The sequence below is a fragment of the Micrasema longulum genome, unplaced genomic scaffold (genome assembly GCF_059751315.1).
Source record: "Micrasema longulum isolate JH-2025_06_02 unplaced genomic scaffold, ASM5975131v1 h1tg001205l, whole genome shotgun sequence".
In the NCBI taxonomy this organism is placed as follows: Eukaryota; Metazoa; Arthropoda; class Insecta; order Trichoptera; family Brachycentridae; genus Micrasema; species Micrasema longulum.
Genome location: NW_028278392.1, coordinates 369,512 through 397,192, shown reverse-complemented (window position 1 = coordinate 397,192; position 27,681 = coordinate 369,512). Strand labels below are relative to the sequence as shown.

General features: G+C 32.3%; 1 protein-coding gene across 2 annotated transcripts in view; it reads left to right on the top strand.

The window, feature by feature from the left end:
- LOC148276543 (uncharacterized) overlaps positions 1 to 27,681 on the top strand; it is an 86,202-nt gene that overhangs the window by 53,095 nt on the left and 5,426 nt on the right. For both annotated transcript variants that reach the window (XM_088234119.1, XM_088234120.1), the window contains exons 2-3: positions 16,909 to 17,226; positions 24,679 to 24,853. In XM_088234119.1, the coding sequence (XP_088090245.1) occupies positions 16,909 to 17,226; positions 24,679 to 24,853 (493 nt within the window). The remainder of the gene's footprint in view (positions 1 to 16,908; positions 17,227 to 24,678; positions 24,854 to 27,681) is intronic.

The window sequence follows — 27,681 nt, the reverse complement described above, 5'->3', positions numbered from 1 at the left end:
TACACTGCCTACCGGAGTTACAAGGATTTTAGCGTCACACTTTGGAAGGGTTTTTTCAACCACTTTTTTGTAGTCAATTTAAAGTAAAAATAACGCCATGCGAGGCAAGCTTCTGATTAAATTTTTACTATCATATCTGAACCCGATATTACAATAAGTCGCTTAAAGATTTGACGATCTCGTTGATATGTCAATAACTCGAATTATCTAAGCGAAATTTTCCAAATGCATAAAATTTTGTCGTTATCATGATCAAAACTATGTACAACCGATAAATGATAATTGATTTTTATAAAGAGAACTTGGCGTTTTAGATTTACCTAACTGTCTAGTCGGTATTGAGCTATTTTACGCAATATGCTTTTGTCCGGAATCCGTGTGAATTTGTATCAATAAACTGACCATATAGTTGAAATCTACCGATCAAACCATTATTTACTGTTATAGAGAGAACTTGGCGTTTTAGATTTACCTAATTGTCTAGTCAGTATTGAGCTATTTTACGCAATATGCTTTTGTCTGTAATCCGTGTGAATTTGTATCAACAAACTGACCATATAGTTGAAATCTACCGATCAAACCATTATTTACTGTTTAAGAGAGAACTTGGCGTTTTAGATTTACCTAATTGTCTAGTCAGTATTGAGCTATTTTACGCAATATGCTTTTGTCTGTAATCCGTGTGAATTTGTATCAACAAACTGACCATATAGTTGAAATCTACCGATCAAACCATTATTTACTGTTTAAGAGAGAACTTGGCGTTTTAGATTTACCTAATTGTCTAGTCAGTATTGAGCTATTTTACGCAATATGCTTTTGTCTGTAATCCGTGTGAATTTGTATCAACAAACTGACCATATAGTTGAAATCTACCGATCAAACCATTATTTACTGTTATAGAGAGAACTTGGCGTTTTAGATTTACCTAATTGTCTAGTCAGTATCGAGCTATTTTACGCAATATGCTTTTGTCCGGAATCCGTGTGAATTTGTATCAACAAACTGACTAGGTAAAATTTACAGATTAAACCATTATTTACTGTTATAGAAAGAACTTGGCGTTTCAGATTTACCTAACTGTCTAGTCAGTATTGAGCTATTTTACGCAATATGCTTTTGTCCGGAATCCGTGTGAATTTGTATCAACAAACTGACCATATAGTCGAAATTTTACAGATTGAATCATTACTTATTGTTATAGAGAGAACTGGCGTTTCAGAATCATATAATTGTCTAGTCAGTATAGTTCGTACATTGATTGGACTATTTCACTACGCAATATGCTTTGGTCTGGAATCCGTGTGAATTTTTATCAACAAACTGATCAGTTAAAATTTACAGATTAAACCATTATTATGTTTGATGTTTGAAGCACTTACTTTATGGAACATTATTATTTAATATATTTATAAAAAAAATGTTTCCTCTCTCTAAATCCACACACAAACCCCCTCTCTTCTCTACCCCCGTAGCCACGCCCAATCTACCTTCACTGTGAAAATTTTATTTATGTTATGTTGGTTTGTAATTAGCCCTGAAGAAGGCATACTATTGCCGAAACTAGTTGGTTGTCAAATTATAAAAAATATAAGTGGTTAATAAAAACAAAGCAATTTTCTTTTATTTTAATATATTAAACCAGTATTAACCGTTATAGAGAGATTTTGGCGTTTCAGAGTCATATAATTGTCTAGGCAGTACAGTTCGTAAATTGATTGAGCTATTTCACTACGCAATATGCTTTTGTCTGGAATTCGTGTGAATTTGTATCAACAAACTGACCATTGGAAATTGACAGATTAAATCATTGTATTTTGTTGAATGACTACATTAATTTACCCTAAATGTTTTGGAACCCCGCTCCTGCCTTTCACTCCCGATTAACTCTTGCTATTAGTGCTGTTAATGCTGCTTTAATGCGCGTGATCGATATTTTGATTTCCAGCAATGAGGAACTTCAGCCCTACGGGAAATTGGATACAAAAAATGTTTTCTTACACGTGGTAAAAATTAGAGCATTAAATTGTACGGCAAAGTTTCTTGAAAATGTACAGAAAAAATAATAATAAATATTTTGATAAAAACGCACTACTTTAAATGACGTCACTGGTTCATGTGAATCAACCTATAATCTAAGAGCTATGGAAGATTTCCGGTCTGCTTGTCGCTTCTGGACCAATGGGAAGAACTGAATGAGAATAAGCGGAAATGAACCTCTGACGTTACACGCGGAGTTATTTCAGAAATACAAAACTTTGAAAAATCGTAGCGCCGATAATACGATATGTAAAAGTTAAAAAAAAAAATTTTTGACTTAGTTTAACAGTCTATTAACAAATATTATTTTTTTTAAACCACTGAATTTCCTCATTAACAAGTGTCGTTTTCTTCTAAATTCAAAAGTATAGTATTGTACGCAAATAAGACTATAAATGAATAGCATTATTTTAATGGCATTGAGCTTCTGTTTTACAGCTCCATTGAGCTTCTGTAAAACAATAATTATGTATTTTCGCTCGGGAAGAATATCGGATTTAACACACCACACATATAGAGGATTTTTCAAAAACCGTTTTAGTCTTTATGAAAGTTTTAATAATAAATCATTTATTTTATAAATTTCATTTGCAAAACTTGCTATCTCAAAAACGACGTTTCGTAGGTTGGCAATAAATTTAGTCTCAGGAGTCCACGAGTGATGCGTTTATTTTATTGTTGGCAATTCCATAAATATAAATTAAAAGGACGCGTGCATGATATAATACTCGTATAAAATTGTTGTGCATTATACTTCTTTCAACCTCCCGTAAAATTTGTGCCCCTTCCCTTTACTTTCCGCATTCCAGGCATTGACAGATGATAATAAAAACAGGGCGAATATATAATTCATAGCTTTTTAGACCACGTTTTATTAATTATAAAAGCGTGTAAAAACTGTCTGGATAAAAGGGAAAAGACTTTTTATTGATAAGTAGGTACCTAAATACTTGTTTTTGATTTAATTCCAAAACTAAAAAATATTAATATTCAAATATTGAATTTAAGTAGGTACCGAGGTACTTGTTTGTGGTTAAATTCCAAAACATAAAATAATTGATTTTTAAATATAGTATTATTTCCGCAAATGGCCGATGTTATCATGTTTTGGTAGAACGCACTAATAAAGGCAAAAAAACTTTGCTTTACTTACAAACAGTGGTGCATTTCGTGTAAGAATTCGTTTTTCAAAAATGTATTAAAAGTCATTTAAAATTATTACTGCATTACTAAAAATCCATTAAAAATAAGTTGATATGTAGAAATTAAGAAATTTTGAGAAAATTCAGTATCTATTAAAAATAATTGTTGTTTGTAAACGTTAAAATACAAACATTTTTGATAAAAAAAAAACAACATCCTCTAATTTTTCAATATTATGCATTTTAGACGAATGCAACCCTGGAAAATTGATGAAAACGCATATATGCTTCAAACTTTTTTTCTACTCAATACATCGAAGATGTAAACCTTGAGGACGAAAATGAGAAAAATTTGCAAAAAGCCGCTCGTAAATCTGTCAAGCCATTTTCGATTTTTTGCAAAACACAACACGGCGATTAATTTATATATATATAGATAGATAGATATATATAAAGATAGAAGATGGAAGATGGATATATTTAACCATGTTATTCTACAAAGTTAATGCCGATTCAATTAATTACATTAAAACCAGATTAAAACAGACCGCCCGACACTATTTCTTTCCCATTATCGGGTTTCGAGCTCACTTTTTACACACCATGTGCTCCAACTAGGGAGCAGATGTGGAACGATTATGACGATAGAGATGGAGAACATTTCAGAGAATAGAATATGGAAATCTAGGCATTTACAGGGCGTATGACCTCTCAAAGGCTGGTTTGAGTGGCCAATATACAGTGAACAAATAGAAGAATTTGTGTATCTGGGGAGCATGTTTTCAAGAAATGGATGAGTCGAAAGAGATGTTGAAAGGAGAGTGAATTCAGGCAACAAAATGAACAACACACTAAGCACAGTAATTGCTAATAAAAATATGTCAATCGAAGCTAAACTGGCAGTGCTCAACGGAGTTTTGGACCCAACACTTATGTATGGAAGTGAAACATGGAACTGGCAGAGGAAGGATAAAAGCCGGGTAAACGTGGTTGAAATGCAATCTCTTCGACGAATGCGTGGGAAATCAATGTACGACAGGGTTACGAATGATAAAATCAGGCGAGCGTGTAAATCTAAGTCAAGTATAATTGATAAGATCAAGAAAGGGTCTCTGAGATGGTTTGGTCATGTAGAACAAATGGACGACGATAGAATAGCGAAACATGTATATATGGCAAAAATGAAGGTGAGAATAATGTGCGACGAGGACGACCAAGGAAGACGTGGCATGATCAGATAAACCAAAATATGAAGTCTGGTCATATCAAAAGCAGACAGAACCTAAGGGCATGTATGAATGAGGAAGAAGCTAGAAATGTATGCCAGGATAGACGTGTGTGGCGGTCCATTCTCTCTGCCTACTCCTACGGTGAAATAGTTTAACATAATATCAAGATTTTTAAAATCAATGTTCTGTACATTAAAAATGTATGTTTTAAAAATTTGGAAAAAAAACTCAATTTATTGCAACACAGAGGGAAAATATTTTTGAGAAGGGAGTATAAAATTCTAGGCACGTACGCCGTGGGCTGTTTAAGTGACCACTTTACACGCTGGATAATATTCACCATTATTCCTAAATTTGGATCTTAACAACTCCCTGGGAGGAAATTTAGATATACTCTAAACATTGTTGACTCTACTGTTTATTTTTTTGCATATAAAACAGTCCATTTGGAGATTTGTGTATGTTCCGAGTACCGAGAATCCTTTACTCGTCGAACGTACGTTGAGTACAGAGTTTAAGTAGAAATAATCGTATGAAAGAAAAATATCCTTATGTACATTGTACATATTTATAAGGAGATTCTCGGTATCTCGAAAGAGCCCAAATATTACTTCCCGTGAATTTATTCCGATTCACAACATAATTTATTGCTAAAATTGTTTGAATAAGGAACGTGTAGCATATACATATATATGATATTACGCATTCCCATATTCCGACTTGTACATAATATGTACATACCAGTAGCGAGCAGCATTTTTTTTTGTATGTAATCAACAAAAAAACGTTCATAAATTGGTTCCTACATATGTACATATAAATAATAATAAATGTTTTTTTTTTTCTGTAGTTTTGTAAACATCATCTCCACGGATTATGTTATCTGCTTCAATTATTTTTAATTTCACGATATGCTATATGTAGCTATGTTTTGCACTATTTTAATAAATACAACACTTGTACTAAAGGTTATTAAAAAATACCACAAAGACATTTAGTAGCTGTTGTTTTCATTATGATTGAAATGAATAATGGCAAAAATTGCCGCGTTGAGCGCCACACGTCCTATGTGATGTAAACTGTATAATCATGTTTCATATATTATTTTTTTAAATACACAATCGAAAAATAATATATGAAATCTGCAAGCTTACTTAATAAGGAAATAACTGCAACAGGATTATACGAATTTAAATACAGTATGCTGAAGTAATCTGCTACTTCATTGATTTTCTAGGAACGGGCTGGGCGCTGGGCGCGCTTATTGATATTTATAATATTTACATTTGGAGGAATATTCGAACGGTGACGGTTATAATAAATAACCACTAGCATTTAATTTATTTTACCATAAATATAACTTATATTTAACATTATTATCGGTAGTCAAATATATTGGTTAGCTGAGCATAATCTCTTATACAGACGATTTGCCCCTGGCACGCACTTATGTGGTACATAGTTTTTGACATAACATAATATTATGTACAAAATAAATAGTTAATAGAAATATTAATGGTTTATTGGTTCAGCAGTTCGTGCGAACTATGCCCAGAACTCTCCACTTATATGTTCTGCTCGCGGGTATAATATGAACTTTCTCCTTATTGATTCCTTTGATTGTAATAAATTAACATTTAAATTCCATTTCGTAATGATGAAATCTTATTTTATATATAATCCTTCATATTTGAAATATTTTTGACACTTGTGCAATAATATACGCATACATATCCAGTTATCCTTCAAAACTAATTTCTAAAACATATTTTACACACGCAGAGAAGTCGATTTATGTGTATTTTCCATGTATTTCTGTGGATATTTGTCATTGGTTTTGTTCTCTGTATATTTTGTTTCTTATATTGTTTTACATATAATAACTATCTATCCCCAGTAAATAAAATAAAAAACTAATAAAATAGATACAAACCTAATCTAAGCTAGGCCGAGATTATAAATACTATCTTTATCGGTACATATCGAGACGGCATAAGTTAAATCGATATTTATGTACGAAAGTGTGTAAGTGTGTTCGTCGGTAACCTGTAATAGGAAAATATCACATACTAGGAATACCGATAAAAATATGAGAAATGGATTTAGAAAAGTTAACTCTATTTTCGTAATCCATATGGATGTTGTGTTAAAAGCAATATAATAAAACAACTTACGCAGGTACACTTATAAGGTTAAATGGCGGACTTCTTGCCACTTGTAATCTCTATATCTATTCTCTCAACTCTTCTCTCTTTTGGAATAAGATTTTAACGATTACAGTAGAACTTCGTTTATCGAGTCTCCACAATATGTCACACATAAAGAAAGGTTCGAGAAAATTCAATGGACATTTCTTAGACATCTTAACTGGAGATACAGGAATACCGATTTTTACGCCTAGATGCTCTTATATGTTAATAGTGCAGAAAGTAGCCACATTATTTGTGCATCTAGGCGTTCGTTTTCAAAGCCGACAGTTATCCCAGAATTTATTTCTACTTCAAAATGTACTTATTTCTCTTTCATATTTTTAATAGGCTTTCAAGAAAAAAAAGTGCCAACCTCAAATAGACTAAAAATTTACATAAATCGTAATTAAAGGAAAAATTACTCGGTGGAATAAATTTTGCCACTTTCAATGCGTAGATATGCGTATCGAGGGGTACTAGACCCTTTGCTACAAACCGATGTACTTACATAAAAACTTGAAAGGGGGGATCGTTAGTGTATCTTCGTAATCGCTCCGGAGAATTTACCTTTAACTATGACGCCATAATAAAGCTATGTCACTTTAGTGCGTAGATTTGTGTACCGTGACGTACGCTTCCCCTTGTTACATATCGATGTACATACCGAAAACTTGAAGGTGAGGGATCGGTAGTGTGTCTTCGTAATCTTCAACTATACCATCATGGTGAAGGTATGACGGTTGTAGATTCCCATCATAATCGCGGCCTAGGAAATAAAAAATAAAGGTGTTTATTAAGAAATAAAAAAGGGCGCTGGCGGCCGCCTCGTTTCTTCGTCAAAGCAATCAACTCTGCTGGACATGTTTAAGTAAGTTTTTATGTTATAACGTCTGGCACTAATAAATACGAAAACTTGGAGTTTTACTGCAGTTGAAAAACCTGGAAATAAAATAAAACGTATGTTTTTATAAAAGAAAAAAAATGACAAATGAAACTCCTCCGTAAACGCTAACGATTAATAATAAATTAACAGTTTCTCAGATTAAACAATATTTTATAAATTCTGTATTGTTAGAATATCCTAAGGCGGTGATTTCATGTCGTTAAGGATTCTATCGGGGACTTAAAAAGAGCGGAGCAAAGATCCTTGATCCCTGAACATTCATTTTGTGGAGATTTTCGTCATTTTTTTTTTAATTTTGTTATTTTTAGCTTGAACACAATTACGTATTTTTCTTGTTTTTTTTTTGCTGTCTAGGAATATCAATATAGAAAAGTTGATATTTTTCCACATTATAATCAAACAACAAAAATATTGGAAAAAAAAATACGTGCTATTATAATTATAATATTGACGTTTGTAAAGGAGTAGTAATTTTACAAAATCAAACGGGTGACAGCTCTACGCAAAAGTAATCCCCAGGAGTCATTTTTTTAAACTAATTACTTAAAAATGATCGAAACTACTCAAAAACGATATAATATGTACTGACAATGATTAGTTAAATCAAATTTAATGCATTCTCATAAAATATATATTTAATTATTTTACTTGATTTAGTTTAATTTTATATTTGAAGCCAAGCGAACAGTCAAGGTTTTATGCCTTTGCAAAAAAGATCTTATCCATTCAGAGCCTGGTACGTTTTTCTTAAATATTCGTACTGTTCTGCCTATTCTATCCAAATAGGCTTTTATAATGTAGCGAAGATTAAAAGCACTCATCGGGAAACCGTACTCACTCATGTCTACTATGCAGTTCACGAAAGATTGCTCTTCGCCCTTGTCAAATTTTGAAGGTTTTCCCTTATAGCTAAAAGTCCTTCCGAGGATTTCGAAAATTTCTTTAGTTTTTTTTTACTCTTTGTACCATTTTGAATAGCCTCCAAACAGTGCTCCAGTCTCTCCGATGTGAAATCGCAGTATCGTCGGGCACCAGGCCGCCATTTATGTGTTCGTGGCATTTTAAAAAAGAATATACCATCAGGAGTTATGTAGGTACACAAAACCTATAGACATTTAGTAAAAATGTCAAGCTGTATTGGCCGTTATAAGAGTTTTGATCAAATTAATTAACCATGGCCCTTTGTGGATATTTTGCACCAGGTCGATTTAACCCCAAATGTGGTCGATACGAATCAGTTTAGAGATCACTCACTTGTTGTAACTTGTTTCGGTGTACTGATTACACTGGATATTTATGGGCACAATTTTCAGACAGAAAACTTCTCCACGTTCGGAAAGGCAAAACACATCGAAGCAATGGCGACCGACTGTTACTTCAATGAACTTAAATGTAGATTGCAGTGCCGCCTATCAGAAACGATAGAAAGTAGAATGACAAATGACATGTATCAGAAATGACAAGTTCCATAATTTCTTTACAGAAGGTGGTGCAAAGTATTACCCATGGTGCAATTTATACCCACTTGACGGTACAATTATAGATTAGTTAGATCAAATACATTCTCATTAAAGAGATATATGAGTTGTTTTACACCAGGACAAATTTGCGACGTCAGGGAGCTAAGTTAAAGAGTGATTAGATGTGGGGTGGTATTTTAAACGCAAAAGCGCGCGTAGAAAACGCATTTTTAACGCGTAGTTTCTTACTAAATACACGCTAACCGAGCGATTTCTTCGCCTACAAATTCATTCAGAATACCTACCCAGGTGCAATCGGCAAACAACGTTTCTCAAAATTTTATTTTAAAAATATTCGCAATATTCTTTTTCTTCCTACCTACCCAAACCGTTCAGTTAGAGAAAATTACAAGTACATGGACAATGAACATATTCTAAGGAATTATACTGAATCTTTAAATTTTACAAAATTAAAAACTAAAATTAACTAAAAAAAATCACGCTCTTCTATGAAGAGGAGAGGAGATGGGAAGGAACGAAAAATGAGAAAGGAACAAATCAAATATTTAGAAAGTGACATTTCAATGTTGATAAAGAAAGGGGCATTACTAACATTAGTGGGTAAATTATTCCACAACCGGGCAGCTACAACTGTGAAAGAGGGGGTAATAAAATTAAAGCGGTGAAAGGGTATTAAAAGGGTTCTCTAAATAAATAAATAACTCATAAATTTTAATAACGTAAAACATGTATGTACGCTTTCTGTGAACAGTGGATTCCGATCAATTAATTGAATATTAATTAATTAAGTTCTTGAACTCTGTGCTATAAGGCTCGGTATTATGAAGGTATTAAGATGTCGACTGAGAAATGGTGCCTGCCTATTAAATTAATATCATCAAAAGTGAATAGTCAGAAGGGTAGTTGGCAAGTTCTGCCTTTTGTCCGCATCGCTAATTTGAAGTTTGTTTTATTTGTCGCTCGAATCGCTTTCCTTAATTAGGTTCACGGGCCTGATTACAATGAAAAGTAAATAAAGTCATAATAAATTGTCTATCAAGTACAATTAAATTTTACGAAGAAAAATGTGTATATTAAATAAAATAAAATGAATTTTGATTTTAACAATATTTTTTAATCTTTCATACCGTCCGGTTTCAAAACTACACAAGCTTCTTTATCACGGTATAATTTTCTAATGATCTATTTCCAATTTTATTTTACCAGTGCTTACTAAATATTCAATCAAAACATATGAATCTAATAAGTCAAGTATTTTTATCATGTTGTTGTTGTCAATGTGGGAAGTGTGGAGTGCGATGAATACGATTTTTAAAACTAGACAGGAGTGGACTAAAGTAAATATTGTTTATTCTGTTACTTTTTTGTCTTCTTATTATAAATTGCTCTTTTGAAGACTTTCAAGTTGTCTTATTTAAATATCTTATTTTCAACATGAAAATCTTTTAATCCAGTGTCTTTATTATTATTATGATTATTTTATATCTAAACAGTGTTTAAATATTACCACTATCCAGTAAGAAGTTATACCTTGAAAAAGAAGCTTGTGTAGCTTTGAAATCTTTTTTCTCGAGAAAAATTGATTTTACGTTGTAGACAATTGAGGTTAATTGTTAATTTCTTTTAAGTAATAATTTTAATGATTGTCTTCTAGAAATTGAAATTAAATTTTCTTTACGAAAATGTATGGTCATATTTGTATGTAAATTTTTATAATGTTGTCTATGTCGGTTCGTTATTATTTTTTTAATGCAATTTTAAATGAATATTCATTTTTACTTTTTATTTAAATTTATTTCAACAGAGAAGGAAAAAAAATTAAAAGGGAATTTAAAAGTCTAGGCTTTTACAGGGCTTATGACCTTTCATTGGCTGGACTTTACACACTGTGTAACATTCAACATTCTGCCCATGTTTGAACATCCACATTTTCTCAACTGTTCCATCTGCTGACTTTTGTGAAGTAAACCATCCAGTATACCAGCCAATGACAGGTAATAAGCCCTGTAAATGCCTAGACTTCCATATTCCCTTTTCAAAAATGTTTCCCCTCTCTGTTCAAATAAATTTAAATATGAATAACTCCCTAGGGAGGAAATTCAGCCAGTTTGCAAGCATTTGGACATACAAAACATTGTTGATTTAATTTTATATTTGAAGATAACGTAATGATAATAAGAAAGTAATGGCATCACTACATAGCCTCTTCTACAAAATTAAAGATTTTATACCGAGAAAGGAAAAAATTATGATGTACGAAGCCTATGTCAAAAGTAAATTGAGTTACATGATCGCCTTCTGGGGAACTGGAAACAAGACAGACATAACAAGAATACAAAGACAACAAAATGAAATTCTTAAACTAACATACAACCTACCCTATCTGACCTCTACGACTGAACTGTACAAAAAAACACACCAGTTTGACATAAACTACTTGACTAAAATTGAGACCTTAAAAATTGTGCACAAAATAACACTGGGAAACATACAAGACGACGACATAATATTAGTCAAAAATGCTGACATACACAAATATAACACCAGACAACAACAACACTATCATATTGAAAAAGCAAAGACAAACACAGGACAGTCAAAAATACTACATAATGGACTTAAACACTACAACGAACCACCTTACTACTTGAAAACTTTTACGGGAGACAAATTTAAAATCAATCTGAAAAAGCACATGATGACTGAACTAACTAGACTAGACGAGACATAAAATGACTAGACAATATTAAATTTCTAATGTAACCCTAACGGGTTTTTTAAAATTGTAAATAAATAAAAAAAATAAAAAAAACTGTGAACTTCCAATAATAACGCGGGCCCTGATCTACTGAGTTTGAATTCTAAAATATATTTTGTTATTAAAATACAATATTATATTCATTTTCGTCCCACATTTGTATAATTTTAAACTGTACCTTTAGATTTGAATTAGTTTACAATCCCACCACAAGTGACTCATATCATTTTCCGGTGTAAATTGATAACACGGCTTTGTTGCATTATTTTATTGTAAGGAGTAAAATATAATATGTAGGCAGGTAAAGGACAAATTGTGTCGACATTTCAATAAAAAAATCAACAAAATTAAGGATCATTTTTCAAATCTCGATATTTGCTTAACTAATGTAATGAGGATTTTTTTGTGATTCGCGTCAAATCACGTGAAAAATCTTTTTTTATAAAATTACACGTTAAATCTCAATCTGATGGTATTAAACATATTTTATTTAAATTATTTATTGACAATTCTTGATGGAATTCCATTGTAATGATGTAATAACTTATATTTATGTATAAGTTATTAATTAAAAAATACTTGGTACATTTCCACTTATTATCCGCCAACACATGCTTCAATAATTTTTCTCACTCTGTTCCATTAAAATATTGCGTGTTGTATCTTTTTCAACTATTTTTTTTTTAATGTACCTACACTTAAGATAATATTTAGTTTTATATAAGTTATCCTCACACTGTATAATATTCACCAGTCTGAAGATGCCCATTAGAGGGTGAAAGCGCTAATTGGTCAAATAAATTAGTGGAGGTGTACCAAGTATTTTTTAATTAATAATTATATGTAAATATACGTTATTACATCAGTATTATATATGGTTTATACTTTTCTTTTGTATTTAATTATTTAAATTAGGGATCAATATACACGATGAAATATACACACGCAATATTTTAATGGAACAGAGTGAGACAAATTATTGAAACATGTGTTGGCGGATAATAAGTGGAAATGTACCAAGTATTTTTTAATTAATAACTTATATGTAAATATACGTTATTACATCAGTATTATATATGGTTTATACTTTTCTTTTGTATTTAATTATTTAAATTAGGGATCAATACACACGATGAAATATCGTGTATTGAAAAAACGATAAGACTTTGATATTTTTTTACGGGTTTTTTTAAACCCCATTTAGCTATGTGGGGCGAATATCGTCTTAATTTTGTCTGTAAGTATTTTTGCAACCTATTTTTTTTTTTAATTTTGTAAATTTTCTCGAAACATTCTATACGTGTTATAATAATTGTTCTATTCAATGCAGGCCCTACACTAAACGGTGCCACGTATTCAAAAGGTCCATTTTCGTTTGATTTCTTCTACCATTAGCTTTCATTTGCTGATGCAAGTGCATTAACAAAAAGGGAAAGAAAGAAAGAGGCTCACAAACTTTAAAATAAAAAATAACGTATCCACGAGAATACCATACGTATTTTAAAAATAATGTCAACAAAGTATGTTTATATTTAAATTAACAGATAAAGCAATGAGAACGCGCATTCATCTATATATATATATATACATATAATTATTCTGTCTAACATGTAAAAAATTAGTTAGAAGCGTAAATATTTTATTCATCGATCTACTAGGGTTGCATTCGAGGAGAATGCATAATTTTAGAGGGCTTAGGGTAAAACGCAGTCTGACTTTTCTTCATTAACACGTATTTTCTCCCTAGATTATGGCACTAGTGTAGTGATTTTTGCACGATTTATATTTGAGCACGACAAGGACATGAGCGAATGAGCGAAAATACGAATTTGTAAATAGCTAAAAAAAGGCCATAATTAAAAACGTGTGTTTTTATTTCTTTATTGATTTGGTTATGTTATAATTATTATGTTCTCGTGTATGTCACTGAACTCCTAAACGGCTTGACATATTTTGATGCAATTTTTTTTGTGTGTTTGGATGGTTTAGATTAACAATTGGATCCGGTAGGTGGCACTGCGATCTCAATGTCAAATGTCACTTAGTATACAGTTTATCGAAAATTCGATTTTTTCGAGATTTTGCGTTTGCTGAACCAGCTAATAGCAGGCAAGCCAACGCTCGGGCAGAACAACGTCTGTCGGCTCCGCTAGTCTATTGTAATATAACTATAAGAAGCGACAGATAATAGCAAACATTTTTTAGAAACATGACTAACACGCAGCTTCACAATATTCACTAGTAGACATATATCTCAACAGTAATGTAAAAAAACCCTTAGAAGGGTAGAATGGGTTCATATTACAATGAGAAACATATGACAACCGAAATGAAGAACATTTTAGAGAAATAAATATGGAAGTCTAGGCATTTACAGAGCTAATGACCTGTCATTGGCTAGCTTAAGTTGCCACTTTACACACTGTGTATGGTTTGAATATCAATATTTCTTCAACTCATCCATCAGTTGATTTTTGTGAGCTAAAACCTTTTTTGATGCAGGTGAGATTTATCTGACTGAATCTTTTTACCACCGGACAATGCCTGATTAATTTTTATTTGTCTCGGGTCAGTTTGTTTAGTTAACCAAATTGTCTACAAACATTAGGAAAAACTCAAAATAGTCTTGATTATAATGAAAAAGTATTGATTTACCAGAAAACATTTTTTTGCGAAGAAAAATGGAGCATACAATTGTATCGCATGATTTCTGTAAAATGCACAAAAAAAATTAAAACCTTCAACTAACTCAAAAACAACAATTATTACGTCGCAAATTGCCACACTTCTACATTAACGAGTTCAATCACAAACCTCTGTTTTTCCACATTCCAAAAAAATCACGTATTTTCGAATTTGTTAAATACTAATGGCCACTGACTGCTTCGGGTTTCCTTTTCAACCCGAACAACTTAACTGATGAGACGTGTTCTTAAGACTAGGCCGTAAAATCTCAAATTGGCCTTAGGCCATAAAAATATTTTTTTTCATGCACGGTGGTAAAAAAAATGGTGGTCACCACTATTTTTAAACCACCGTTTAAAAAAAATAAAAAAAATAATAATATTATTAACAAAAAATCAAATCAGCCAATCGCTGTAAATACCTAGACTATTCCTTCATATAAAAAAAACTCATCATTAATTATTAACTGTTTTTAATATCAAGATTGTTTTATTTGTGCCGTTATTTTTCGCTTATTTGTTTATGAACCACTTTCATTTATAATTATACGTCGACCGTTTTGAGGTTACTTCTTGCACCTCCCAATAAGGACTTTTACTAACTGAGAAAACCACGATAGTTGAAAACGCCTGCGACACAGTATGGCAGTCCAAAATAAAAACACAGCCAACGAATATTTAAAATAAGTATTTTCGCATTTTATGTGTTTATTTATCTCGTATGTGGACTTTTTGTAATTTTTACCTTGCCTAAAATATCGGTCTAAATACGATTTACACTGTGATCAAAACAAAGTACTCAGTAAGGGATGCTTCAGAATCCCAAGCTACAACACGAAAACATGTATCAAGAATTCGTTGCATAACTTGGTATTTTGAAAAAAATAAAACAGAACTCTACAAAAAGTTTTAACGTTACTGTTTCAAGCTAAAATTACTACGAAACACTTCGTTGCAAATTATCATGACATCAAAAATATTTTGTGTTACTAACGTTTATTTTATATTGTTTAAGTACCCTGTCGGAATTAAAGTTGTGTTCTTTAACCTAGCCGGACCGAAGGGGGGAATCGAATCCCCCATAGACCGATTTGGTCAATTTCACTTTATCTACATAAGCATTCGGCAAACTAACAAAAATGAATAAAATACACTAACTAACTAACTAACCATCACGCCATTTCCCCGGAGGGGTAGGCAGAGAGGATAGAACGCCACACCACTCTGTCCTGGCACACTTCCTTTGCTTCCTTCACATTCATACATCTTCTCATGCACGCACGTCGATTATTCCGACTTTTCACATGACCACTTTCAAGAATTTGTTGTACTTGATCATGCCATGTCTTTCTCGGCCTTCCTCGACTTCTACAACCAGACACATTCGCATCATAAATCTTTTTAGCCGATCTTTCATCATTCATTCGCTCCACATGACCGAACCATCGCAAAAGACCTTTCGTAATTTTGTCGATAATGCTTAACTCAGCCTTGCATTCTGCTCTAATTTCGACATTAGGGCACCTATCATACATTGTTTTTCCGCACATTCGCCTGAGGGATCGCATTTCAACAGCATTCAGTCTACTTTCGTCCCTTTTTTTCCAACTCCATGCTTCGCTTCCATACATTAGGGTTGGTACCAGAACTCCATTATGAACTGCTAATTTAGCCTCTTGCGATAGACACTTATTTGCTACGACAGACTTTAAGGCACCATTAACTCTGTTACCGGCACTAACCCTCCTTTCAATATCCTTGTCCATATTTCCATCTCTAGTAAACATACTACCCAGATATACAAATTCTTCGACCTGTTTCAAACTATCTCCATTTACTACAATCTTACATTCAGTCATAGTTACATTTCTTTCAAGACCATGACGTTCGACTTTTGCACATTCATTAGCAAATCACTCTCCTTGCACACTTCGTAAACCTTTGTAACCAAGGATTGCACTTCCTCTTCGCTGTCAGCTAGGAGGACTGCGTCATCGGCGTACAGAAGGCAACTGACAAATATGTGCACATGAAAAAAATAATTAATTATTGTACGGTCATAAACACTTCCGACGTTTTATTCTCCTGATGCCATATACTAGTACGCGCTGGGGTCGTTTGGTCCCCCCGTTCAGATCATGTGTAATTGTTGATGCTTAGTGAGGGAACGGTTAAGTAGGATAAACGTTTGTAACACTGTTTTGTTGTTGTAACTTATGCAAAATGTAATGCATAATATGAATGTATGAAATGGCCATGCTAATCACATTTATGCTTCGCCTGAACATTTTTCCCTTTGAACAGTTTTCGCGACAGTTGAAAAAGATAAAAAAATTGTTGGGATCATCTCTTGAAACCTTAAAATAAATATCTGCTAAATCCCACATTTGTATGTACATGGAAGAATACTGAATGCACCCTGTGGGCGGTTAAACAATTATTTTATCATTGCCTAATTCGTTTTTTTCGTTTATTTCTCAGAGGGCACCGGTAAGCTGAATATCCTCCCTCGGCAGACTAGAGACCTCCCTCGAGGTCTGGAGAGCTTCGAGCTCGGTGAGGACCGATACATTCGCCCTCTGGCCGTCCCTCAAATCCAACCGGTCTTCTACAACAAGCACGCTTCTCCGGACAAGGAATATGACTACGACCAGTATGAAGCGGACTCCGTGGCATTCGAGCCAGAGTTCACATTCAATCCTGACGCAGCAGAAGATACAGATTGGGGGACAAAGGGGGCAGACTTCAAAACACCCTTTGCGCTGCCTCCTTCCAATCCGCAGTTCTACCGATCGCTGGGTCTGTATTATTTTTCATATTAAAAAAAACATACATTTATGCATCACGGGTTTCCAAACCGTTTCGTTACTCGTTGAAACACATAACTTTTACAAGAATTACTTGGTTTAAAATCACTGGATACAGGTTTATTTTGATTTATTAATTATTATTAATTTTTTTTTTTTTTTTTAATAAAAAGAAATATTTGCGTTCTTATGATTTACCCAAATATTTAATTTTGAGGGCCATTTTCAACGAGTTGTAAATAACTCACTATTAGAAAATGGAATCGAGTTGGGGTAGAGTGGGATTCGAACCACGGACCTTTGGTCCGTGAGTCCGAGACACTAGCCACAGGACCACAACCCGATTCATTGAAATAGCTAAAGTTCTCAGAACCAGGTGAATTTCTAGTTCATGTCCACAACACACGCTGTATTCTACAGGAAAACTAAAACTAAAAAGTTCATAAGCAATAATAGCAATGTGCTTCTCGGATTAAAAAGACGCATTCTAAAATACTAGAAGCATATGAGGTGCCTATAAAACTTATCAAAGCTCTTCACTCGAATCGCAAATGCCGGACTCTAGAATAATCGACGTTGACACAATTTGGTTTGTCGCCAGCGGAGTACATCAAGGGTGCGTGCTTGCACCATCCTTATGGATTTTATGCAAAAAGTCCATTCTATTGGGCCGATAAATATTCGTCTCTTCCTTCTATCAACTCTTCCATCTATAAATATACTGTGCTGCAGTAATAATAATTTATGATCCAATCAAAAATATTATAATTATAAAATTATTGTCCATTTGTTTTGAGTAAATAACAGTTGACAGGTAATTTCATAATGAATAATTAAAAAATGATCAATTTTATATGATGGGAAATAATTGGGAATCCTAAACGTTTCACACATTTTATCCTTTGTTTTCGCGTTAATTCGATATTAACATGAATTTTCTTTTGGATAACTGTGCGAATTAATTGTGAATAAAAAAAAATCATACATAATATCTACATTTATCTATTTTTGCGTTTTCTTGCGATGTTTGCGACTCAACTTTGTATTTGTCATACTGTTCTACTTTTTTCATTTTGATCCTAATTATTGTTTTTGCATTTGTCCCTTCATTTCAATATGTTTTTACTCACACTAACGATTTGCTGTCTAGTTAGTACATGTATTTAATACGTTATTTTTATCTATATGTGTACTCGTATAGCGTAACTACCAACATATATTTCGTTAGAAGAAATTCGAAATTCTGAAAGGGACAAAGTGTAAATTATTCAAAATAGAGAGAGAAAAAAATGAGTATTTCTTATCAATATGTTTTGACAAATCTGACAACACACACGGTATCACCAAAAAAAGAAACATTTTGATTAGAAACACCCATTTTTTTTCTCTCCATTTTAAACGATTTACAGTATGTCCCTTTCAGAATTTCAAATTTCCGTCGACGATATCTTAATGAAATCATGTGATACAAACTTGTTATTCTGCATTGTGTGTATTATTCGTTTACATATTTCTAAATGTTTTGATTTAACTTACATACTGTTGTTCATTTTTCATATTTTTTTTAGGAAAAGAGATTTCTTTTTTTACTTTTCATTTAAATAATGTACATTACAGCATTACGTGGTTCCGAGAAGAAACCGAAAAAGTATAAAAACCTGTTTACTCGTTTTTATGTTTTTGGTGAATTTAACAATCTTGGACGAAATAATCGAACCATGCATTCGAAGTTTGCAAAGAGCTCTTTATATTTTTTTATATAACAAAGATAAATTTTTTAATGAACGTATGGCATGTGAACAAAGAAATATTGTAATGAGCACCGCAGTAGGGTAAGTCACGCTCCGTACAATAAAACTATTTTTGTTTTTTGGTGAAATAGGTCTCAAAAGTTGTATTAGGCTCATGGAATGAGAAAAAACAAAGAAAACCTTCGCTCTTTAGTCGTTGGCTTACTAAAATGGATAAAAAAAATAAAATAAAAAAGTTGAAAGAAATAAGTTTAAGAAAAAAATACATTGTTTTCGCTGTTTTTTTTTCTCGTGATATTGATTATTATTGATTGTTTGACGCATTGAAAAATAATTGAAATTTAAGGTAAAAATAATTTTTTTAAAAAATAGATTAGAGGAACATAAAAAATACCAAAGTAGCAAAATTGTACAAAAAAATACGAAATTGTACATGTGTTTTTAAGCGGTTATTGTACCTTTTAAAGCATATTAATGCATAATAAAATAGAAACTAAAGATTGTATGCGTACATAATAGTACATAAATAGAACCAAATATAAAATCTTTGTTAGAATTAAACGTTGGGTCGGGTCACTTTTCTCGAATTTTGTGTGGAGCATAAAAAACGTCGCATTTTTCACCGAGACAGACAATTAATCTGTTGTTGATTATTTGAAACATCTTTCTGTGATGTCAAAACAAGGTCTGGATCAATCAAACCATAATAATGATCGCTTTCAAAGTTTGATTTAGGAGCGGAAAATACTCGTAAAAGAAATGAAAAGAACGAGAGTTTATCATTCTTCTGTAACCAAGCTCATTTATTTTACAGTCCTCGCCGGTTATCTTTGATTGAAAGAGTATAGGCCCTGTATACATAGAAAAAAAAATTCGTCGCTTTCGACGTGTTTTTCCCTTTCAGAAAATATTAAAATATAGAATTTCTTCCTTTGAGACCTCCGTACTCACGATAGTTCACGACTGAACCGACCAAGCTCAATACTCTTTAAGAAGCGTTTGTAGTATACACTCACACCTTTACAACGCCGTATCGTATGATTCAATGTGACCGATTAATAAACGAAATATACCTGAAAAAAAAGGGCGTGAAATACGAAATTACTTTTTCCCTTAACCTGATATACAGGGTGTTCATTAAACCCTATCACATCCGAAACCACGATGATCAGTATGAGCAAGAAGACATATTGGCACATTAAAATAATTTTTTGGAACGAATAAATTTTTAATAAATAAAATATCAAAAAAAGCAAATGGTTGCTTACTTCTGCAGGGGAGAAACGAGGAGGGGGAGGGGAGAGTCTGATACACCACCGACCGCGCGGCCACGCCCCTCTCGCTTCTACCCTGCAGAAGTAGGCAACCGTTTGTTTTTTTTATATTTTATTTTTAAAAAAAATCTTTGTTCTAAATATTTTTTTTAATATGCTTATATGTCTTCTTGCCCATACTGATCATCGTGATTTCGGATGTGACAGGGTTTAAAGAACCCCTGTATAGATTATTAAACATTTTCATTAAGTAGTTTTGTGAACTATTACAATTTCCGTGGAATAATTCCCCGAATTTCTGATTTTGATCATAATATAAACACGTATTACAAGCGGGTGTGAATAATATTCGTGCCATTGTTCAAACGTGATCGAGTAAAACAAGAAATTATACGCACAATTGAAACGCCTGTATTTATTCAGACTATTTTGCTTTTATGGTAAAACGAGTTGTTACGTACCTATTGTTGTTTTGAAATTTCGTAACCGAAGCTTTTATCTTCCAATCCCGTGGTTTAAGCATTTTGCTCAGTTTCAAGCGATAAGAAAAAAATCTATACGTACTTTGTTCAACTGAGCATTAATTTTAAGGTTTGTTTGTTTATATTACCTTTAGTAAATCATGTACTTTTTTAAAAACAACTAAATTATGTTTAATAAGCAATATTTAATTTCTGTGCCGAAGTCGAACCTACTAAAAGTTTTTTGTTTTAACACAGTTAAGTTGCAAATTAATTAGTAAAGAAAAAATAGCAAAATAATCACAGCAATAAAATAAAAGTCACCTTTTTTAAATTTACAGTGAAAATAAAATGGAATTTTACTTTTTAAATATTTCTAAGCATTTTATTTAACAAATTGTCTTCAAAGGTGTAAAAAATTATAATAATCTTCCCAATGAACCAAAGACTATTAAAAATAATAAATCAATAAATAAATTTAATGTTAATCTAAAGAAATTTTTTGAACACGTGTAAAAACAACATTTAATTTTAATTAGTATGAATGTATAATTGTTTTAGATTTTTCTTTATATATCTTATGTTTTTTTTCTCATGTACTCGTATTTAAAATTATATAAACTCTTATAAATAAACAACTAAAACAGTTAAGGTCACTCTCCAAGCACAAGAGTTCGTCTCTTTTTTTGGAGAGTTACAGTGATAACATTTACTAGATGTGTAAAAGTAGACATGTTTAGAATTTTACAAAAACATGTACTTTTTATGAAATTTAATAAAATATATATATATTTTTTTAATTATCATCATTTTATGGAAAAGTTGCATCCTAATGATTTACCTTTGATTATTATTTGATATTATTATTATATCATAACTAGCGGACCCGACAGACGTTGTTCTGCCCGAACGGTGGCCTGTCTGCTATTAGCTGGTTGAACAAACATTTTTTTCGTAATTAATTACACACGTTATTTATTTTGGACTTTCCTGTGCTATTTATATATTCGTAATAAGGGTTGGTTTTTCGTTTTATCTTTTCATGTGATTGGCTAAGAGGTCTCGTCGTGCTCAAATCAAAATCGTGCAAAATAACTACTGAAAATAAATATGCCTGATTGTGTAGCAAACGCATGCAAAAACTGTCCGGATTAAAGGGAAAAGACTTTTCATTGATAATTAGGTACCTAGGCCCTTGTTTATGATTGAATTCCAAAACTAAATTTTAATCATATTTAAATATTTGATTTGTGTAGGTACTTGTTTATGAGTGAATTCCAAAACACAAATTAATTCATTTTCAAATAAAGAATTCTTTTTGCAAATGTCAAACTTTGCGCTACTTACCGACAGTGGTGCATTCTGTGTAAAAATCCGTTTTTCAAAAATGTATCAAAAGTCAGATAAAATTATCAAGGCATTACTAAAAATCCATTAAAAATAAGTTGATATGTAGAAATTAAGATATCGCAAGGAAATTCATTAATTCAGTATCCATTAAAAATAATTGTTATTCAAACTTTCAAATAACAACTTCACAAACTAATAAATAACTTTCATAAAACATTTTTATGTATATGGAAGATAGATAGAAGATAGATAGATAGATAAATAGATAGAAGATAGAAGATAGAAGAAGAAGATAAGTCATAAAGTAGTTACACATAGATATTTATTTTTTATTATCTACATAGACTTATGAATGACAACTGAAGATGTTACACCAGAATAAGGACATATACCTAGATGTTTATTTGCCGTTCTCGTCTTAATTAACCATTGTTATATTATCATGATATATTTATTCCACAATAACAAATAATGCTTGTGGTTGTTTTAAATGCCTAACCTGACCCCTTAAATGTCATACCTTCGTTTCGTAAGTTCATTCGTTTCCCATAAATCATCTCACTCTAACGGTATCAAAATAGTATTTCGCTCTCGTTTCCGCTACATACGAACGAACGCTTCGCTCGGGACTTGTCAATATTTTATACGAACGAACGATTTCGTAACGCTGTTCGCCAATTTCCCTACCTTTATTTAACAGATAGCTTTTCAGCTGCGTTCGATCTGCATCCGCTTTTCTCCTGGATCCAAATCAGGTGCCCGCTAGGGTGGCGAACTGCGCTGTACTATATAGTACTTCCCGTTATTCAGCTATTATTTTGGCGGTGTCCATACATAATGGTATAATCAATGCGGTATTCCGTATTTTCACCCTAAATCCCTTAATTTTATAACAAACAGCGTGTATTAACGGGGTATAAGTTTATGGTCCACGCAAGGAATGCGGGTAATGTTGTGACGCTGCCCAGAGGAAAATTATTTCCTTGGTAAATTATGTGTAATCGAATTGAAAACGTTTTTTCTTGACGTTATTTTTTCATCCAAAGACATCTTTATAATTATTACATTTTCTTTTTTACTGGTTTGACTTTTTTAAACTAAAACGTTAATATTTACTAATATTGATGTTTTTGTTGATATTTCTTGATAAAACTCCATAGTTGATGATTTTGATAAAATTATAAATAAAATTATCAATGAAACTTCTTGGTTTAATGAACTGTTTAGCAAACTAGTTGTAAATATTAACATATTACAACAGAGATGAAGAACATTTAAGAGAAGGTAACATAGAAGTCTAGGCATCTACAGAACTTATGACCTGTGAATGGCTGGTTTAGGTGGCCACTTTACATGCTGTGTAACATTCACCATTCTGCCTATGTTTGAACATCCACATTTCCTCAGCTCTTCCATCTGTTGACTTTTGTGAATTGAAAGAGCTGAAACCTTTATCATGTTGGTGAGATTCATCCGGCTGAACCATTACAAGGCAACGCCTGAAAACAATTTTCCAATTTTTATACTTCATCTTTTACCAGGTAGTTCATTCAACAGTGTTTTGAGTATGTTCAAATTCCAAAACCAGCCAACGACAGGTCATAAGCAATGTAAATGCCTAGACTTCCATATACCTCCTCAAAAATGTTTCCTCTCTCTGTTGCAAGAAATTTTAATATGAATAACTCCCCTGGGATGAAATCCAGCTAGTCTGCAAGCATTTGGACATACTCAAAACATTGTTGAATCTGATTAGTATTAATTCAGGGTTTCTTATAGCACAGTTTCCATATGTATCATTATTAATTTATAGTACTTATTTGTATACAATACTTCAACTGCATACTTTTGATATTTAGAAGAAAATTTTTTTTTGCGTAATACTGGAAATCGATCACGCGCATGCACTAACAGCAAGAGCCCATTGGGTGTGCGACGAGGGAGTGGGGTGTTTCTACCCCGCCAGTACCCTTACCACGCACGCCATGAACGTGGACCCCGTCTATTAATGTTGGTCAACCTAGAAATTACCTTCAGTACCCGGCAGATAATAAAGTACATTGGGTTTAAGAAACAGATTTCCGACTTTGTAGAGCGTCGTCTCTGTCAAACGAGTCCGGTATCTGTAACATGAATGAATGACAAAGGCGACGCTCTACAAAGCCGAAGTTGGCCGATTAAGCCGGCAGTCTCTTTCTTAGGCTCGGTGTACTTAATTTAATGCCAGATACTTTACTCGCGTTCTTTTTTTTATATGCGTAGTGTTTTGCATGCATTTTTATGCGAATAATTAATTGTATGACGGAATATAATCTAACTGGACCTATTTATTTATTTGAAAATCTTTTTTTTATTTATATCTACCTATTGAATACGTTAACTTGATAATATATTAATATTCGGGTAGGTAACAAGGAATTGCCTGCCCTAATATGTATATGAAATCTAAATGTATATAAAGCGTAAAATAAATAAATATCTCTTCTTCTCTTTTTAACTTCTTGCGGATTTCACGCGGCGCAGCCTCCAACTGAATTTGATCATTTGATTGTCTCTCATACCTATTTACTTTATTTTATTTATGCTCTTAACGTGTTGATTCTTTTAGAACCAAAACGCGCAAGCCCGGCTGAAATGCCCGGCAGTTTGGACTTTGACTTCGAGGATTCATTCTCCGAACCGCGTCACCAGCGCCAGAACCCCAACCTCTCGGCAAACAAATTCAACAAGATCATGAACTCAAATGATCAGATTCAAGATATGAACGAACTGAGCGGTCAAAGGTACGTAACTTTTTAAAAATTATCATTTTTCTAGAGCAATATATTATATACCGCGAAACCGTCCAATTTTGCCCGCTTTTTTACAATTATGTTGATTTTCTCAAAAAAAATGTAAATAGTGCTTTACTTTTTAATTACTAAGAATGACCTTGGTAATCATTGAATTGGGTTACAATTGTAAATTCAGTCATATTTAAATGCGATTTCAATCAATTAAAAATTTTAATGGCGGGCAAAATTACCTCCATTTTTGTCCGCAACCATTATTTGTTGAACTGTAGCTCAAATGGCGTTCTTGTCCAAGAACTACTTTATTAAATTTTTAATTCAAGGGAAAAATTGTCGTTTCAACATATTTTCAATAATAAATAATAAAATATTCGTCTAAAAACAATTGGGCAAATTTACCCGCCGAACTCTTTTGTTTTCATACAAGCAATTTATAGGCCTTAGGGTTGTCAAAATCTGATTGATAACTTAAGAAAAATTAATGAATCTTGTTTATTTAAAGAAATGTTTTTTTCAGTACACATACCAATAATCCTAGTCTTAATTACCTAAATGACATTTTTTTATATCAGGTAGGTACACACATTTTTTGAAATGGAAAATACTTATACCTATGTTGTGAGAAATAATAACTGTTTCAGGAATATAGTTAATGAACAACTAAAAAGTTAAAAACTAAACGACATCAATTTTAAAAATTAATATAAATTATTTCAGAATCTAAGTCTACGAATCATAGCCACGAAAGTAATAAAATACCGTTTAGGGGTGGAAAATAATGGAGGCTGAATAACTCCAGATATAATGAAAGTGATCTAATATAGAAATAAATTGTATACCATGCAAAAAATGATAAATGCTTCAGAAACTATTAAAAAGCAATATAAGGAATTAAAAAAGGCAAAGAAGAATTAAATTAAATTATCCACAATAATGATAACTTTTTTGAAAATTTAAAATACCTAAATGTGTGCAAAACCTTCGTAATAGTTTTTATTTAATTTTAACTAATTATTAAACTTAGAAAGTGACAACCCTAACACATTTTTTCGTTTGGGCAAAATTAACAACCCAGAGGCTCAACATATGCGGGTTTATTTGCCCACCGTCACAATTCTTGATTTAAGCTACTGACAGCACATAATATAAACAGAAAATGATCTGAAAAGCTTTGTATGCAACAATAAAAACTTACCTTTGTCTTTGCTATCGAATAGTATATTAAAAAACACAGAGTCGTAATTGGCCCGCAACAAATTGCACGCGCACGTTGACAGGCCCTGACAAGCCACTGCGTAAAGTTAGTGACTAAAGCTTCTGAGGGAAGTTAGTGACATAAATCTACTTTCCTCCTTAATGTATCAAATTTACCGAAATCAAATGAAAATATATTTATTTAAAGGTTGAGCATAGATTAGACTCTTTGGGGAAAATATCCATCAACGGCAAAATTGGACGGTTTCGCGGTACAGGGGTAGGCGCTCGAAGTATTACCAACTTCACGCTGCTGTAGTAACCAAACGGCTAATGCCAGTGCGCTCATGTTTTGACACGTATCAGTCTGTTATATTGTTAATAATTCTACCGAAGCATATCGTTTTACGTCACAGTTAAAAAAATTATCAAAATGGAATTTAAACTCAACAGTGTTATTGCTTTGTATTTGGCTGGAAAATCGCAACCAACCATTATTAATAAGCTACGGCATTTAAATGTAAACAAAATGGTTGTGTATGGGACCATTTTACGTTACAATGATACTGGTAGCCATAGCTGGTAGCATTCAAAAAACGCCATGGAGGTGGACATTCAAAAACAGCAACATCGAAAGAAATGGTTCGAAAGGCGAATGCCAGAATTCAACGTAATCCACGACAAAGCGCATTTCAACTGGCGAAAAATCTCAATGCGTCTGCTCATAGCATAAGGCGCGTATTCAAAAATGAACTACAATTAAAGCCCTACAAAATACAAAAAGTGCTGAAAAAGTATAGAATTTTTTTTTAAATTACATTTTCAGCTGTTGCCTAGTATGTAGGTGAAATAATTAAATTAATTGTGTAAAAAATTATAATAATCTTCCCAATGAACTAAAAACTATTAAAAATAATATTTCAATAAATAAATTTTAAGTAAATCTAAAGAAATTTTTTGAGCACGTGTAAATACTACATTAAATTTTAATTAGTATCAATGTATTATTGTTTTATGTTTTTTCTTCATGTATCCTATGTTTTTTTTTTTTTTTCTTATGTACTCTTATTTAAAATTATATAAACTTACTAGCTGACCCGACAGACGTTGTCCTGCCCGAAGGTCGGCTTGCCTTGGAAAAAGACTTTTTATTGATAATTAGGTACCTAAATACTTGTTTGTGATTAAATTCCAAAACTAAAAATTGTCAATATTAAAAAAATATTGAATTTAAGTAGGTACTGGTTTATGGTTGAATTCCAAAACATAAAATAAATATTTTTTCAAATATGGCATTCTTTTTGCAAACGTCAGGCTCCGGTCGATTTAAAAATATTGAATTTAAGTAGGTACTGGTTTATGGTTGAATTCCAAAACATAAAATAAATATTTTTTCAAATATGGCATTCTTTTTGCAAACGTCAGGCTCCGGTCGTCTCACCAACAAAGGGGTGTACTTATGCAGGCATACGATTTTTAAAAATGTGTTGAATTGAATATTATTTTAGTATTACCAAAAATCTAATAAAAAGAATCAAATGGGTAGAAATTATAAGAAATTTAAGGAAAGAATCTGATTGAGATCCACAAAAAACAAATGTTGTTTGTAAACATTTAAAAATGAA